General features: G+C 40.0%; 1 protein-coding gene across 2 annotated transcripts in view; it reads left to right on the top strand.

The window, feature by feature from the left end:
• Positions 1–18,468, top strand: part of SLC30A9 (solute carrier family 30 member 9) — a 77,472-nt gene that overhangs the window by 1,488 nt on the left and 57,516 nt on the right. For both annotated transcript variants that reach the window (XM_081086550.1, XM_081086549.1), the window contains exon 2: positions 12,790–12,957. In XM_081086550.1, the coding sequence (XP_080942676.1) occupies positions 12,790–12,957 (168 nt within the window). The remainder of the gene's footprint in view (positions 1–12,789; positions 12,958–18,468) is intronic.

The raw sequence follows: 18,468 nt of genomic DNA, 5'->3' as shown, positions 1-18,468 counted from the left end.
GGTCCCAGATTGGAGAGGGTGCAGGCTGGGCTGAGGGCCCCCCCCCCCATGCATGAATTTCGTGCACTGGGCCACTAGTGTATAATACAAGCTTTGGTAACGCCTATGCTGTGCAAAGAATACATTTGTATTTTTTTATTGGCAATAAATGTAAAAGTGGGCTCTTAAATTTTCAGAAATGTTCTTGAGGCTTTTTGGTGGTGATGGAAAGTATAATTGTTGAGTTTTTTATATTGGCAATATACCTGATTCTCTTATGAGCAGAATGAATCATTTGGTTATACTCACTTTAAAATACACAAATAAGCCCGAGCAGGTTTGGCTCAGTGGTTAGAGTATCGGCTGGCGGACTGAAGTGTCCCAGGTTGGATTCCAGTCAAGGGCACATAACTCAGTTGCAGGCTCAGTCCCCACCAGGCCCCTGCAGGAGGCAACCAATTGATGTGTCTTTCTCACATTGATGTTTCTCTTTCTGCCTCTCCCTCTCCCTTCCACTGTCTATAAGTTAATGGAAAAATATCCCCGGGTGAGGATGAACAACAACAAAAAATACCCAAGTAAACTTTGTAGCATTGCTTCTATTGACCACATAATTTATGTACTTGGCATTTAAATTAGCTGTAGTGGCTGTTGAATTTAGGCAAAACTGCCCTTTAAATGTTGGTTAAAAGGAGTTGAAATAGTGTAATATGTAATTCTAGTCTCTGTAACTGTCATGTCAAAAATTATGTTCTCTTATCATCTGGGAACCATAAATAATAATTTCCTATCTCACCAGTCAGAATGACTTGGCAGAGTTCTTTGGAATGTTTATTATTAAAAAATTAAAATGTGTTTTCACACTTAAAAACACTTAGTGGGTTTTAAAAATAACCTTGTTTGTGAAAATTTAGTTTCAGTAGTACTGAAACTGTTTTAAAAGGGCTACCATAATTATGGTAAAATTTAAAAATAATTTAGAAAAAGAGTACTGTTTAAGTGTAAGAAGAAAACAGTATTTGAAGAACTTTTGGGAAAAATTCTAAAAACATACTTTTTTGTCAAGAAATAAAGTTTAGTCTATGCTTATAAAATTCTTGTGTGGGAGAATATGGGGTTGGGAAAAACGTATGAAGAGTAAGGAGAGGAGGAAACCTTGAGGGAAACAATTGCTTCATTTGCATACTTAAAGTGAGAAATAACTGTTTGTCAAACTAACCTGGAAAATATTTAAAGGTGAAAGGAAAACAGTATTCTAGAGCAGTACTGTCCAAAAGAAATATGTGAGTCATGTATGTAATTTTCAGTTATCTGATAACCATATTTTAAAAAATAGAAGAAATTTATTTTATCCAGTATATTCAAAATATTTCAACATGTAATCAATATAAAAATTGAGATATTTTACATTATCTTTTAAAAAATATTTTTAATTGATTTCAGAGAGGAAGGGAGAGGAAGAGAGAGATAGAAACATCAATGATGAGCGGGAATCATTGATTGGCTGCCTTCTGCACACCCCTTACTGGGGACCGAGCCCACAACCCAGGCATGTGCCCTTGACGGGAATTGAACTGGAGACCCTTCAGTCCACAGGCCAATGCTCTATCCACTGAACCAAACCGGCTAGGGCTACATTATCTTTTTGTACTAAATTGTTGAAGTCCAGTGTGTATCTTACACTTACAGCACCTCTTAGTTCAGAGTAGCCACATTTCAAGTGCTCAATGAACAGTGACTACTCTATTGATAGTGCAGTTAGAGTTAGTATCCCTAATTTAAAAAGAATTTTTACAAACCAATGTACATTTCAGTAGAAAAGTGGGCAAAGAGTTCAAGTGGCCAAAAAAAATGCAAAAATGTTTTATACTCACTAATAAACATAGAACCATAAGTTTAAAGGATTTAGTACTCATTGCCTGGCTGTGTTGGCTAAGTTTTTCATAATGATGCCTCATATTGAGGGTGCAGGAAAGCAGGAACTCTCTTACTACTGATTGGGACATATAGTTGAACAGTGTTTTTTATGTCAGTTATTCTTTGTATAAAAATAACTTTAGCCCTAGCTGGTTTGGCTCAGTGGATAGAACGTCGGCCTGTGGACTGAAGGGTCCCAGGTTCAATTCTGGTTGGGGGCACATGCCTGGGTTGTGGGCTTGATCCCCAGTGTGGGATCTGCAGGAGGCAGCCAATCGATGGTTCTCTCTCATCATTGATGTTTCTATCTCTCCCTCTCCCTTCCTCTCTGAAATCAATAAAAATAGTTAAAAAAAAAAATAACTTTAAAGGTTTATGCCTTCTGACCCAGCAATTCTACTTAAAGGGATTTACTTTAATGGAATAATCAGGTATGTATTAAAATGTGTGCATAAGTTCATTATTCATAGTAATAAATTGGTAACATAGTTATAATTAGAAACGGAAATATTATTATAGTAAATTTATTATGGGCTGGTGATATATGCAACCATTTTTTAAAGTAATAATTTAGAATATTTAGTGACATAGAAAAATGCTCTTGTACTATTAGTTAAAATTAGAAAAAAAATTAGTAAGAAAATATACTGCGATGTTAACTGAGTTTCTCTAGAAAAATTTTTTAGCTTTGTGTTTTTCAAATGATCTACAATAAACATATACTTTTAAATAATAAGATGTTACTTAATTTCTATAGTGAATATATCCTTTTTATTTTAAGTTTCTTTGGCTTTGTATAGAGCACTTAACTTTTAAAAAAATATATCTTTATTAATTTCACAGAGGAAGGGAGAGGGAAAGAGATAGAAACATCAATGATGAGAGAGAATCATTGATTGGCTGCCTCTTGCACGTCTCCTACTAGGGATCAAGCCCACAACCCAGGCATGTGCCCTTGACCGGAATCGAACCTGAGATCCTTCAGTCCACAGGCTGACGCTCTATCCACTGAGACAAACCAGCTAGGGCTTATTTTTTCATATATTTATAAAAAATTTGACAAAAATTTGAGGTCAGAGGATGCTCCTTTAAGTACTGCATATCAAATGAACAGACACATGCTTTTGCTTAAAACTGAGATTAATGAAAGTTTTTAAATAAAAATATAGAAATTAAAGCTTTGTATTTTATTCCTATCTGTAATGTGCTCATATTTACTACCATAAGAAAAGTAGAGTAGGGATTTTAACAATTTAACTTTTGTCCCCAGAATTCACTCCCTTAAATAACTAATAGGAACATTGACAATTATAAAAGACCATTTTGGTAGACTGACAGCATGATTCTGTGTAGTTCAAGTTAATGATAGGACTTATAACTGTAAAATGAGTATGTTCTTCATAGAGTTTTTGTGAGTAAAAATTATTCAATAAAGAGGTGGTAGACATTATAGTTACTATGGTGTAATGCTGAATAAGAGACACAGTTTTCACCTTTATTGGGCAGACACTAGGAATGAGAAAACATAAGTGTTGTGTAAGAAAGTAGCCAGCAGGGACTGTTTCATTACATGTGCTGGTCTGGGACTCTAGCTTTCCTGTTACTGTTTTTACTTTTTTAAAGCAAATATTAACAAGAATAAAGCAAGGCAATAGAGATGTATGCCAAGAAGCAATGCAGGAAGTTGCCAGCATCTCATATACTTTACTTGAAAAAAAAAAAAAAAAGGATTTCCTATTGCTTACTCTATTTTGGAGAAAAATCAAATCAGCACTAGTCTTTTAGGTTGAGCTACCCGGTCAAAGTCACACTTTTGCTTGTTAGCTGATTAGGCATAAAAGAGATTTCTCTGCATTTTTGCCTGGCTGAAAGCATAAAAGTAAACTAGAGATAGTGTGTTAATATTAGCACTAATAATATTAAAAGTAATCGAGCAATGATAATATTTTTAGTTTTTAAAAATTTAGGCATTTTTTGAAAATACAGAAAAGTATGGAGAAAAAGTTATGCAGAATCCAAATATTTTACCAGTAACATTTGTAATAGTTGAATTCAGACTTTATTCTTTTGTCTCCTATAAATACATTATAGCATGAGTATTTTTACATGTTATTAAAAGGTTTTGATGAATACACAATGAAAATACAGGGACGTCTGATAATGTAATCATTCTCTTGGGGAACATTTAAGTTGTTTCTAGTTTTTGCTATAATAAATAATACCATGAAGAACAGCTTTTGCATTCTAAATAATAATAGTATGTTATATGGGCCTAGCAAGCTTTTGCTGTGCTGTTCTACTTATTGTCTTATTTTAAATTCACAATCACTGACCTCTTTGAAATTAAGTGATTTAGTAACCATGACTTAGTTTTCAGTATGTCAGTGCTTTAGAAATTTTGGGGGAAAACTACTGAAATCGTTTCTTAAATAATGAGACTGACCTCTGAAAGACAGGGTGCACATTTGACTCTGATTCTGTTTGTTTTTAGTTATTGTTACTCCCTAAGCAACATGTACAGTATGTCAGTTTACATGGGAGAAAAAGTGTTTCTTGTGTTGTTTGTTGTTGTAGTCTGAAAAAGAAGGCTAAACTTCCTCTGAAAGCCAGAGTAAGTGGTAGATGACAAACCAGGTTGGAGAGAGATGACAAGTGGTGATCAGTAGCAGTGGTCATTAGGAGCTACAGAGCTACAGTAAAATAAAAGCGGAGAAGAGTAATTGTTATGACCATACTGATAAAAATTCCAGTAGCTTGCAGTCTTGATGAAGAAACCACCCTTATTTGTACAGCAAAAAGAAGGTCCTTGCCTAGACCTGCAGAAGAGTGAGCACCAAACTTAAGACTGATCTTCTGTATGTAGCTTATTTTAGAAGTCACCTTGAAGAAAGGGTATTATGGTGGGTAATATTTTTCTGCCACCTAGAATTAATTAATGAACTCAATCATTTATTTGACAGATGTTTGTGTTTTTACTACTATGTGTGAGGTATTATATTTGCTTATTGACTCAAATGTGGTCCTGTGTATTTTTTAGAATATAAACTGTTAAAGGTAGTAATGCATTCTGTAAGTTTTGTGTAATTTTTTAATTGTGTAAAATTTTAATGCCACAAATTTTTAATGTTTTTATTGATGAGAGAGAGAGAGAAACATCAATGTGAAAGAGAAACATCGATTGGTTGCCTTCTGTACGCATCCCATCCAGGAATTGAACCCACAACCCGGGTATGTGCCCTGACCCGGAATCGAACCAGTGACCTTTCAGTGCACAGGACAATGCTCAACCAACTGAGCCACAGAAGCCAGAGTCCAAATGTGTACTTTTAAAGTTGCTGATACCTGAAATTTTCCTGAAGTTAAAAATTAAGGACTTTTCAAAACAGCTGGCAAGGAAGCTATCAAAGATTACTAGGATAGTGCCAAAAGAACACAGGTGTCAATTTGAAGAGAATACCAGCCAAAAATGGGACAGTTTGAGCATTAATCAGGATAATGACTAAAATGGATTAAAATACATCAAATAATTTTTAAATCTGTGAAATCATAACAGTACATGCACACACAGAAATTAATTGTCACTAACTACAGGATGGTAATGAACTCATTATTTTGAGAACTAAAAAATAAGGGGAAGAGTTAATTACTTAGCTTGATTTTCCTATATGAACTATACTGCTGAATAACCAAATAAATGAAGGGAACGTTCTCTTTGTAGAAGTATTTGAATAATAATGAAGAAGTGATAAAATTAAATTATCACCATTTTGTAACCACCTAATGAATAAATGGTTCTAGGCTTTGAACAACAGCATGCACTGTCACAGATAGACAGTCAAATATTTTGTGGCTCCTGATGAAAGAACTCCACCACCGAACAAGTAGTGTTGCCGTAATAAAAAGAACCAGAATTTGGATAAAGCCTTTATTTTTTTATTGATTTTTAGAGAGCGAGAGGGAGAGAAATATCGATTTGTTTTCCATTAATTTATGCATTCATTGGTTGTTTCCTGTATGTGCCCTGACGGGGATTGAACCAGCAACCTTGGTGTATCAGGATGATGCTTGAACTGAGATACCAGGCCTGGATAAAGCCTTTAGACAATTTATAGAATGTGATAAACTATACAGGGAATTAAATCAGCAAAATTTAGACTGGAAAACTACCAGAACAAAATTTTAGGGCAAACAACTTGGTCTCTTCAATATAAAAACTGCTCTTAAAAAAAAAAAAAAGATATCCGGTAGCTTAAAAGAGACTTAAAAGGTATCTGTCAGTCACACAGTTTGTGGACCTTGTTAGGATCTGTTCACACACACAAAAATTATAATACCTATAACAACTGGAAATTGGAAATTGATGGTATTTGATGATATTAAATTGTTACTAGTTTTTACTTTTAAAAGTTCTTGTTTCTAAGAATTCATATTGAAATGTTTATGAATGAAACTAGAGACCCGATGCACGAAATTCATGCAAGAGGCTTGACTCCTGCCACGGTGGCTGTCACTGCCTCTACCACCACTGTCTCGGCCCCCACCTCCACGGCTTCATTCAGAAGGACATCCAGAAGGATGTCTGGTCTAATTAGCATATTACACTTTTATTATTACAGATTATTTTATGTCTGAGTTTTGCATCAATTAAAATGGAGGTGAGGAGATACTGGTATAGATAGAGATGAGACAAGGTTGACTATGAGTTGATACTTATTGAAGGTGGGCATTAAGTATGTAGACATTTATTGTTCAGCTTTTTCTACCTTTGCATATGTTTGAAAATCTACACTAATAAAAGACAAACATGCAAATTGACCATACCTTCGCTACGCCTTAAGCCATGCCCACCAGCCAATCAGAGTGACTATATGCAAATTAACCCAACCAAGATGGCGGCTGGCAGCCACGGAGCTGGAGCGAGCAGGAGGCTTGGTTGCCCCAATGATGGAGGAAGCCAAGCTTTCCACCTGCCGCTGCCGGCTCTGAGCTCCACTCAAAGCAATAAAGTTTCAATTATAGAAGATAAATAAACCCCAGATACCTGCTTTCAGTGGGCCGTGGCCACGAAGCTGGAGCCTTGGGTTGCCCCTGGCGATGGAGGAAGCCAAGCTTCTTCCCTCGCGCTGGCCCTGGCCAGCTCTGAGCTCCACTCCAGGCTACAAAGTTTCAATTATAGAAGGTAAATAAATCCCAGAATAAAAAAAGAAAAAAAAAAGAAAGGAGAGGCTAGGAGCTTCTGTCGCCCAGGGAGCTTGGCCAGCCTGAAAATGGCCCTCAACCCCTTACCCAGACCTGCCAGGCAACTCAGTGGGGACCCCCCACCCTAAAGGGGGTGTGGCCAGCCTGAAAACAGCCATCAGCCCCTCACCCAGGCTGGCCAAACCTCCATGGGGTGAGGGTCCCCACTGGGGGTGCTTGACCAGCCTGCAAACAGCCATCAGCCCCTCACCCAGGCTGGCCAAACCTCCATGGGTTAAGGGTCCCCACTGGGGTGGGGGGGCTTGACCAGCCGGCAAACAGCCATCAGTCCCTCACCCAGGCTGGCCAGGCACCCCAGTGGGGACCCCCACCCTGAAGGGGATGTGACCAGCCTGCAAACACCCATCAGCCCCTCACCTAGGCTGGCCAGGCACCCCAGTGGGGACCCCCACCCTGATCTGGGACACCCTTCAGGGCAAACCAGCCGGCTCCCACCTGTGCACCAGGCCTCTATCCTATATAATAAAAGGGAAATGTGCAAATTGACCGTAACAGCAGAATGAATGGGAATGACTGGTAACTATGACACACACTGACCACCAGGGGCCAGACGCTCAATGCAGGAGATGCCCCCTGGTAGTCAGTGCGCTCCCACAGTGGGAGTTCTGCTCAGCCACAAGCCAGGCTGATGGCTGCCAGTACAGTGGTGGTGGTGGGAGCCTCTCCCGCCTCCTCAGCAGCACTAAGGATGTCCAACTGCAGCTTAGGTCTGCTCCCCGCTGGCAAGTGGACATCCCCTGAGGGCTTCTGGGCTGCCAGAGGGATGTCTGACTGCCAGCTTAGGCCCGATCACCCTGGGAGCGGGCCTAAGCCAGCAGGTGGTCATCCCCCGAGGGGTCCCAGACTGTTAGAGGGCACAGGCTGGGCTGAGGTACCCCCCTGAGTGCACAAATTTTTGTGCACCTGGCCTCTAGTTTCTATAATAAAATGTTTTAAAATGTAAGGAGGAAAAAATGCTCAAGGATCAAATCATGGAAATGTTATCTCCTGAAGAAGGATTTTAGACTGTGGAGTAATCCCTCTTTCAACACCTTAGTGCAGTCTCTATAAAAGCATTTCATCAGTGGGTGGGGAAAAAGGTGTTGTGGCTTATTATCTTTGTTGGTAATAATCACAAAGATATTTCTAATTGGGCTGACAAGACGACACTATTGGCCTGCTGTGAAGATGCTTTCCTGGAGGATGGGTTTCTTGGGAGGATTTGCTTTAGCCTTTGCTTCACTGATTTTTCTGGTAGCCTGCATATTTTAATGTGCAAGAAGATACACTGTTATATTTGCTTTTCCCAGCCTTTAAGAAATAGAGGCAAATGACCAAAACTATACTGAGCCTTCAACAGTTATTTGCCAAATGAAAAAAGTAAGTTGACATTAAGAAGTTTTTAAAGCATATAAGTTCCAAGCCTGAAACTTGAGTGAATGCTTATGCTGCCTCTGTTCCTCATACTTTTCAAATTATCTTCAACATTTACAGTAATTTATTGTGAGATGCCACGTCCCACATGGCTTAGGGTTTGGGATCTGGAGAAGGGCCGCGGGCAAATGACGAGACAAGACAAGAAATAATAATTTGGAAATAATGAGGGGCCAGGTGGAGAGTCCAATGCAAGGGGAAGGACTTCACTGGTGCCCAGGCCCTGCCAACCTTTTATTCAATTTTGGATACACATATTGGCCTTAGGCAGGCAATTCCGGTAACAGACTGACTATCTTAAAGGTCAGTAAATATTAGTAAACATTTACTTTTAGACTATTTGGTCAGGAAATTGCTTGAGCCACCATTGTCTCGACTAAACAATCAGTGCATAGCTCTGGCCCTTGCCAGAGCTCTAGGTTCACGAGCCTTCTGTGTTCCTTGTTTACACTTTTCTGATAGTGAAGACAATGGGTAGCTTCCAACAATTTATGTTCCTGATGAATTTGCTGAGTCATGAAGAAAATATTATTTTCGTTTCAGAAGGCATATATCTGCACATGCACATATATGAACTTACATTTTGTAAGATCATTATTAAGCATTTAGAAAAGTCTTAACTCTTAAATACTTAACCAGCCACTCTTGGAAAAACAATTATCTCATGATATAATTTCATTAATACACCTAAACCTTTAGAAAATACAGGGGGTCCCAAAAAAATGTATACACACTTTATCAACTGATAGCTCAATTTTGAAAACGAAATGTATTGTAATAAACACTGTCTTTATAATTATTCAAAGTGGCTCTAGCCAGTTTGACTCAGTGGATAAAGCATCGGCCTGCGGACCAAAAGGTCTCAGGTTCAAGTCCAATCAAGGGCACATACCTCGGTTGCAGGCTCCTCCCAGCCTGGGTTGCCTCCCAGATCAGGGCTCGTGCTGGAGGCAACCAATTGGTAGGTTTCTTTCACAACAATGTTTCTCTGTCTTTCCCTCTCTCTGCTGCTCTCCCTAAAAATCAGGGAACAAATATCCTCAGGTGAGGATTAACAAAACAATTATTCAAAGTGTGTGTATACATTTTCTGGGGACACCTGATATATGTTATAACTAGACAGGGTTTTGAATTCTTTTAGAAGGAATTATAAGTAGTCATCCTATCTAATAAAAGAGAAACATGGTAATTGGTGTACGACCGCTACCCTTCCCATTGGCTAATCAGCGAGATATGCAAATTAACTGCCAGCCAAGATGGCGGCCGACAGCCAGGCAGCTTGAAACTAACATGGGGCTTGCTTGCTTCAGTGACGGAGGACTCCAACGTTCCCCGCCTGCCTTGCTGGCCTCTGAGCCTGCAGTTTAAGAAACATTGTAGCCAAAACTGGTTTAGCTCAGTGGATAGAGCGTCGGCCTGCGGACTGAAGGGTCCCGGGTTCGATTCCGGTCAAGGGCATATACCTTGGTTGCGGGCACATCCCCAGTGGGAGGTTTGCAGGAGGCAGCTGGTCGATGTTTCTCTCTCATCGATCTTTCTAACTCTCTATCTCTCTCCCTTCCTCTCTGTAAAAAATCAATAAAAATATTAAAAAAAAAAAGAAAAGAAACATTGTAACAAATATAGAAGCTAAACAAAACCCCGGAAATCTGCTTTCAGTGAGCCGGGATCTCAGAGCTGGAGTTGATACAGAGTTTCGATTATAGAACCGAAACAAACCAGATACTTGCTTTCAGGAGCGGAGGCCTAAGAGCTGGAGCCTCAGAGCTAAAGCTGGCCCAGAATAAAAAAAAAAAGAAAAAAGGAGCGGTTGGGTGCTTCAGTCGGCCTGAAAACAGCCCTCAGCCCCTCACCTAGACTGGCCAGGCACCCCAGTGGGGACCCCCACCCTGAAGGGTGTGTGACCAGCTGCAAATAGCCATCATCCCCTAACCCAGGCTGGCCAGGCACCCCAGTGGGGACCCCCACCCTGAATGGTGTGTGACCAGCTGCAAACAGCCCTCAGCCTCTCACCCAGGCTGGCTCGGCACCCCAGTGGGGACCCCCACCCTGATCCAGGACACCCTTCAGGGCAAACCAGCCGGCCCCCACACATGCACCAGGCCTCCATCCTATATAGTAAAAGGGTAATATGCCTCCCAGCACCGGGATCAGTGTGACAGGGGGCAACGCCCAAACCCCCTGATTGCCCTGCGGCTCTGTGTGTGATGGGGGGGGGGGGCACAACCTCCCTATCGGCCCTGCTCTGTTCGTGACAGGGGAAGGCGCCCCAACCTCCTGATCAGCCCTACTCTGTGCCTGATAGGGGGGAGCTCCCCAACCCCCTGATCGCCCTGAGGCTCTGTGTGTGACAGGGTGCGGCACCCCAACCCCCCTTCCCCCCCCACGGGCCCTGCTGTGTGTGTGATGGGGTAGAGCCATAACCTCCCCATCAGCCCTGCCTTGAGTGTGACAGTGGTGGTGCCCCAACCCCCTGATTGGCCCTGCTCTGTGGGTGATAGAGGGTGGCGCCCCAACCCCCTGATCCGCCCTGCTCTGTGTGTGACAGGGGGCGGTGCCCCAACTCCCCTATCGGCCCTACTCTGTGAGTGACAGGGGGGAGCTCCTCAACCCCCTGATGGGCCCTGCTCTGTGCATGACGGGGGAGCTCCCCAACCCCCGATCATCCCTGCTCTGTGCGTGACAGGGGGAGCTTCCCAACCCCCTGATGGGCCCTGCTCTGTGCGTGACAGGGGGGAGCTCCCCAACCCCCTGATCAACCCTGCTCTGTGCGTGACAGGGGGCAGCGCCCCAACCCCCTGATCGGCCCTGCTGTGTGTGACAGGGGGTGGCCCCACAACCTCCCTATGGACCCTGCCTTGAGTGTGACAGGGGGCGGTGCCCCAACCCCCCAATCGGCCCTACCCTGAGCGTGACTGAGGGTGGCATCGCAACCTCCCAATCCGCCCTGCTCTGTGCATGACAGGGGGCGGCGCCCCAACTCCCCAATCGGCCCTGCTCTGAGTCCGACCAAGGGCTGCACCTAGGGATTGGGCCTGCCCTCTGCCACCCGGGAGCAGGCCTAAGCCAGCAGGTCGTTATCTCCCGAGGGGTCCCAGATTGCGAGAGGGCACAGGCCGGGCTGAGGGACCCCCCTTTCCCCGCTGAGTGCACAAATTTTTGTGCACCAGGCCTCTAGACTATATAATAAAAGCCTAAGTGACCGTTACGGCAGAACAACCGGTTGCTATGATGCGCACTGACCACCAGGGGCAGGCGCTCAACGCAGGAGTTGCCCCTGGTGGTCAGTGCACTCCCACAGGGAGAGCGCCTCTCAGCCAGAAGCTGGGCTCACGGTTGGCAAGCACAGCAGTGGTAGTGGTATCCTCCTGCCTCCGTGGCAGCACTAAGGAGCAGCGAGCCGAGCAGTAAGGAGCAGCGAGCAGGCGGGTAGTAAAGAGTGAGGGGTCCCAGACTGCGAGAGGGTGCAGGCCGGGCTGAGGGACCCCCCTAACCTCCCAGTGCACGAATTTCATGCACTGGGTCTCAAGTATAAAAATAAAAGAGAAGGGTCACATGAGCCTAGAGATAGACAGATTTGCTTTTCTACCACTTCAGGGCAAGTGTGGAATTTTTTTTTCCTTCTGTATTTTAGCCCTCTAAAGCTCATAGCCAACCCAGATGCAGCAGCTGAAATGCTTCATAATTAATATCCTGTTCCCTCAATTAAAATTCCCATAACTCACTTATTGATTATGAAATGAAAGGAATAAATCTGCAGCAAGTAGAAAGAGAACACTTTAATTTTGAGTAGTATAATATATGGGAATTTTGAGTAGGAAGCCCTCCTGATCTCCCACCTCAAGATTTCTATATCTGAAAAGTACATGCCTTTTTTTTTTTTTTTTAACATGTAACCAGCATATGAGTATTTCAGAATAGCTGAATAGTATGAATTTTTAAAATATATTTTAAAGGTTTTCATGTGATTAAGTTTACAAATGAGAGGAAATAGGAGTATTATCCTTTACTTTTTTCTTTACAGAATTGTATACCTAGGTGTCAGGGAAACACCTCCAGTGGAGAGAGTGGTTTGGCACTGTACATTTGGGTATCTTGCAGTATGAAAGTTTTATCGTTATTCTGTAAAACTGTTCTCATTCTAATCATAGTAGGCATGTTTTATTGGGTATAAAAATCCTTGTGAGTTTGTTTGAAATTAAAATAATTTTTTTCTTTTAGAATGGCAGAATTTGGTGACATTTGGAAGCTTTTCAAACATGGTTCCCTGTAGTCACTCATACTTTTGTACACTGAGTCAAGTAAAGTTGTACTCTACGAATGTTCAGAAAGAAGGGCAGGGATCAAAAACTCTCCAAGTGGAAAAAATACCATCACTTGATGAAGCAGGTATGTATAAATCTTTTAAAATAATTCTGTATTCTGGAATGGTTTAAGAATATTTGTTTCTTGAATATTTGATAGAACTTACCTATAAAAAATCTTATTGATATTTTTATACAGTTCTGGAATTCTGGAATTCTCTGTCATTGTCCCTTCAAATATTGTCTCTTTCCATTTCTCTGTTATCTCCTTTTGGAACTCTCATTAGAAATATGTTACCTTTTGCTTTATTTTCCATGACTCTAAGCCTGTCATATTTTCTATTACTGAATTTTGTATTTCTATTTCTGTCATTTTTATATTTCTATTCTGGCCTGAATTCTGTATTATTTTTTTAGGTCTGCCTAATTCACTAATTACCTCTTCAGTTACCTCTAATCTGCTGATTGATACATATGTTGGGCTTTTAATTATTATAGTTTTCATTTTTAGAAAGTAATTGTTTTTTGTTACCTTGCTTGGTTAGTCTCATGTTTCTTGCTGATATTTTCAAACTTTTATTAGCCACATTAAACATAATTTTTATATTCCGACAGAAAATTATACTATCTGAAATCTTTTGGTTCCAATTATATTATCTTTTTTCTTTGTTTCTTGCTTTCATTCATGATACCATATTTGTGTTTTTTAACCAAGAGTTGTTCATTTTCTATGCAGTTCTATATCTTGGAATTATTTGATGTCTCTGGATTGAAGATGTCCTATATTGAGAGTTTGCTTTTTGCCTTTTAGCTGCTAGAATACAACTTGGGACCATATTAAATTCTCTGCTTTACATTTTTAGACCACATTTGGTAGCATGAATTCAGAGTGCAAATTTGCATGAGGGCTGGTTTATTCTTAGGGTTTTCAGGGAATTCTCCCCGCCCCCCCCCCCGCCCCCCCCCCCCCGTCCCTCCCCGCTATGTTACAGGAAAGTAGAGGCAGGCATGCTTCCCTGTTGTTCCCTTCTGTGTGTATTATTTTAAATTCACGTTTATACCAGGTGTGTGGCTTTTTTCCTGAGTATTTTCTGTTAGCAGACACTTTTTTTCTGAGTGTCTCCATCTTGAGCAGAAATAGTCTTCTTCTCTGGTCTCCCATGCCCCTTGTAGCCATGAAGTTCTGTAGAAGCTCAAAAAGTATAAGCTCAACAGAAATCACTAAGGCAAAAACTGGCTTTGGTGTGCTCACTTATTCTATAGAGGCCCAGCTTTTCCTTTGTTTTGCCCTCTTAAGAAAACTTTTTGCTACTTTAGCAATGCATTTGAAAAGATTTTGTTCAGGCTGTCTAGTTTGCTGTGCAGCATTAAAAAGGAGTCCTTTATTCACGTTTTTGTTATTTTATTCAAGAAGTATTTATTGAGTACTTTTCATATGGCAGCAAGTAAGAATGACTCTTTGAGTTTATAGTCTATTGCTAAAACAGAAAATTAAGCAAAGAAATATAATACTGTATAGTAAGTCCTGTGGTAGGAGAAATACTGTGTGCTGCAGGAACATACTGGGAAGGACCCCTGAGCTTACTAGAAAGTGGTTAGGAAAGGTTTCCCATAAGGAAATATCTAATTAGGGAACTGAATGATATCTAATTAGGTATTGGTGTGATGAGCAGTGGAAAAAGAAGGTAAAATTCACCAGTAATATAGTGTGATTGAAGTAGTGAGTAGCAGTGATGGCGAACCTTTTGAGCTCTGTGTGCCAGCATTTTGAAAAACCCTAACTTAACTCTGGTGCCGTGTCACATATAGAAATTTTTTGATATTTGCAATCATAGTAAAACAAAGACATATATATATATATATATATATATATATATATATATATATATATGTATGTATTTTAAATATATTTTATTGATTTTTTACAGAGAGGAAGGGAGAGTGATAGAGAGCTAGAAGCATCGATGAGAGAGAAACATCAATCAGCTGCCCCCTGCACACCCCCTACTGGGAATGCACTCGCAACCAAGGTACATGCCCTTGACCGGAATCAAACCCAGGACCCTTCAGTCCGCAGGCCGATGCTCTATCCACTGAGCCAAACCGGTCAGGGCAAGACTTATATTTTTGATATTTATTTTATATATTTAAATGCCATTTAACAAAGAAAAATCAACCAAAAAAATGAGTTCGTGTGTCACCTCTGACACGCATGTCATAGGTTCGCCATCACTGGAGTAGAGGATCCTGGTGTTGAGGTTGGTAGGTTTGAAAAATTCAAGGGATGTAACTCAAGAGGTAAACAGAGTAATCAGATCAGGGTTTTGTTCAGGAGTTTGGACTTTGTAGGCAATGGGACTCTATTGATGTATTTTTAGTAGAGGAAATAATTGACCAGATTTAAGGTTTTAGAATGAACTAGTTGCAGACTGGAAAACAGATTGCAAAGGAGGCAGCAATACAAATGAGGATCTAGATCAGGCTAATGGCAGTGATTCTTTTAAAGGAGTAGATAAACTCAGGAGATTTAGGAGGTGGTATAATTAGGGCTTGGTGATTGAATTTGGGGGAATGAAGGAAGGGGTCAAGTAAAGGTCAATGCCTGGTTACTGCATTGGGCAGTTGTGTAGTGATTCCATTGGTTTCTAAAATTAGCAATACCAAAGCTAGATGGAGTGTATTTTGAGAAGATGATTTAATTTTGGTCATCTTCTAAATTGTAGGTGTCTCTGAGACATCTTAACAGATATCTAATAGGCAGTTGGGTATACTACAGACAATCCTCAGAAATATTGTGAGGTCAGTCCAGACCACCGCAATAAAGCAAATATTACAGTAAAGTGAGTTATAAACTTTTTGGTTTCCCAGTGCATATAAAAGATACGTGTACACTATATGTAGTCTATTAAGTGTACAATGGTATTACGCCTAAAAAAGGTTTGCACCTTAATTAAAAAATACTTTATTGCTAAAAAATGTTAAGTATCATCTGAGCCTGCAGTGAATTATAATCTTTTTGTTCATGTTGATGAAAACTCATTGTCTGTGAAGTGCAATAAAGCAAGGCACAGTAAAACAAGCTGTACCTGGTCTAGTCCACTGTGAGACATCATCATCTCTTGACTGGATTACTGCAATAACCGTTTCCCTGGGCTCCCTGCTTCCACTCTGACTTTCTTACTATGTTTCAGTCAAACCATCTCCTTTTCGTTTTTAGGAAACCAAGCTTTTTCTTATTTATAGGGCCTTTGCTCTAGTTGCTTTCTCTTTCCAAGGTGTATTTCACCTGGCTGACCTCTGCTGGTCATTACATTGGAGTTGAAACGGCATCTCTGCACATCATTCTTTAATCACTCAATCTAAAGTAGCCACCTAGTCAGTCTTTAATATTATCTTACTTTTAATTCTCTTTTAAATTGTACTCATTACTGACTAGTATTTTCAATATTTATTTACTTCCCACTTGTTTGCAAGCCTAATGACAGCAGGCACTTCATAGTGTAGAGCAGTGGTTTGCATATAGTAGGGGTTTAATAAATATTTGTAAATAAATGCATGTGTAGAATTCTAGCGTGGAGATACAGATTTAGGAGGTGTTAGCTATTCCTAGGTGGTGACTGAAGTCATTGGTATGTTTGATATAGTGCAGGGTGAGTGTTTGAAATGAGCTAAAAATCTTTTAGTACAAAACCCCCAGTGAGTAGGGACAAATGGAAGAAGAGGAGCTTGCAAAGAATTATTAGGAGGAGCAGCCCAGAGAGGTGGGAGAAAATCCAAGGAGAGTACACTGTTAGGAGAAGAGAACGTTTGAAGAAGAAACCTTTTAAGGCCATCTTTCCCTTTTGAATGTCTTTCACAGGGGAAGGTTTTACAGATTAATTGAGAAACATATATTCTTGTAATGATGTCTTTTTTTTCTTCCTTTTCCCTAAGTCTTACACTCCCTTTAGGCTTACTGTGCTATTTTAGCAATTTCTTTTCTTTTTCTTGTGGTGATGGAGAACTGCTGGGGTAAATATTGATTGAGAATTTTGATATTAAAGGATGAAGGAATAGAGAGTGTACTGAGTCCTTACGTTCCAGAAAGCCTATTTATTAGCTCATCAAAATGGAAGAAGAAACAAGGGATGAAATAATATAATTAAGGGTAGATTATGTTATAATGCTCTTCTGAGGTGAACTTAGACTCAGGCAAAAATACTTAATGTTGGTACCTCTATACAAAATGCTTGAAATTGAAATCTGTGAGTAGTTTCTTTCTTCTATGCTGACTGAAATAAAAATGTTAGTTTATTTTCTTATATTAGAAATAAATTGTTTGTGATGGTTTTATTTTGGGCTCAATATTTCAGAATTAGCTTAGGCCAGATTAGATTTTGTTAGCCATCAGGTAGACAGCAAGTAATTGCTTGATTGAAAGATAATTTGTATATTTAAGAGTTTGAGATTGACTTTTGAATAATTCAAATTGCATGATACAGTCAGGCACAGCTCATTAAAAGGCAGAGATTTGCTAAGGAATCCTTAAGTTTTTAAGGAGCATTCAGATGTTTTAAATTTTAGTAAAATTAGTTTTAATTTTGCTAATGACAGCAGATGTGTGGCAAACAGCCAGGACTTGAGCTTAAAACAAAATGTCTAGAAATATTCATGCATAAAATGTCTGGTTATTTATGAAATCATAAAGATTCTACTCCAGTGATACATGTAAGTTTATTAAGATGGCAGTGTGCAAAATAGGTATCAATACCTATTTTTGAGCCATTTGCTAGCATTTCTTGTTTGTAATTCTTAACACTACATAATTCGTGACATCTAGACAGTCTGTAGTGAGAATTATATCCAGAAATTCTTAGAGGACCTTATTTTCTGTGTTTGGTTGAGTGACTTTGGTCATTGTGGAAAGGAGGGCTAGTGAAATGTTTGACAGTAGATTTCAGTTGTTCAGATATTAGGTGAGTGTTGGAAGCTCATTATTCCACCACCCCATTCACTTTTCTTTGCCCTACTCTTTGTTCACCAAAGGAAAAATTTAAGAAATTGATATATAAATTCTAAAAAGATGCTTTAGAATTTGCTTGCTGCAAAGGTAGACAATAATAAAATCATAATAATCATTTAACTGTTAAATGTCAAATGTTAGAAGCTATAGTTATTAAGTAGAAGTGTTTTGAAGCCTATTTTAATTTATCAATATGCTATTGTAACCTACTTAGGATTTGGTGAATAGTTAAAGCCTTTTGGATGCCCTAGCTGGTTTGGCTCAGTGGATAGAGCATTGGCTTGTGGACTGAAGGGTCCCAGGCTCGATTCCGTTCAAGGGCACATGCTCGGGTTGTAGGCTCAATCCCCAGTATGGGGTGTGCAGGAGGCAGCCAGTCAATGATTCTCTCTCATCATTGATGCTTCTATCTCTCTTTCCCTCTTCCTTCCTCTCTGAAATCAATAAAAAAATATATATATATTTTAAAATCCTTTTGGAATTTTCTGTAAATGTTTTGGTTATCAAAACATAACAAATATACTATTTTAAGTCATTTGATCAGTGGCTTTCACTGAAAAATAATCAAGACATATACTGAAAGTTACATAAAAG

Source organism: Myotis nattereri, assembly GCF_964212035.1.
Source record: "Myotis nattereri genome assembly, chromosome: 1".
NCBI lineage: Eukaryota > Metazoa > Chordata > Mammalia > Chiroptera > Vespertilionidae > Myotis > Myotis nattereri.
Note: the sequence above shows the minus strand (reverse complement) of the source record. Positions and strands in the feature narration are given on the sequence as shown.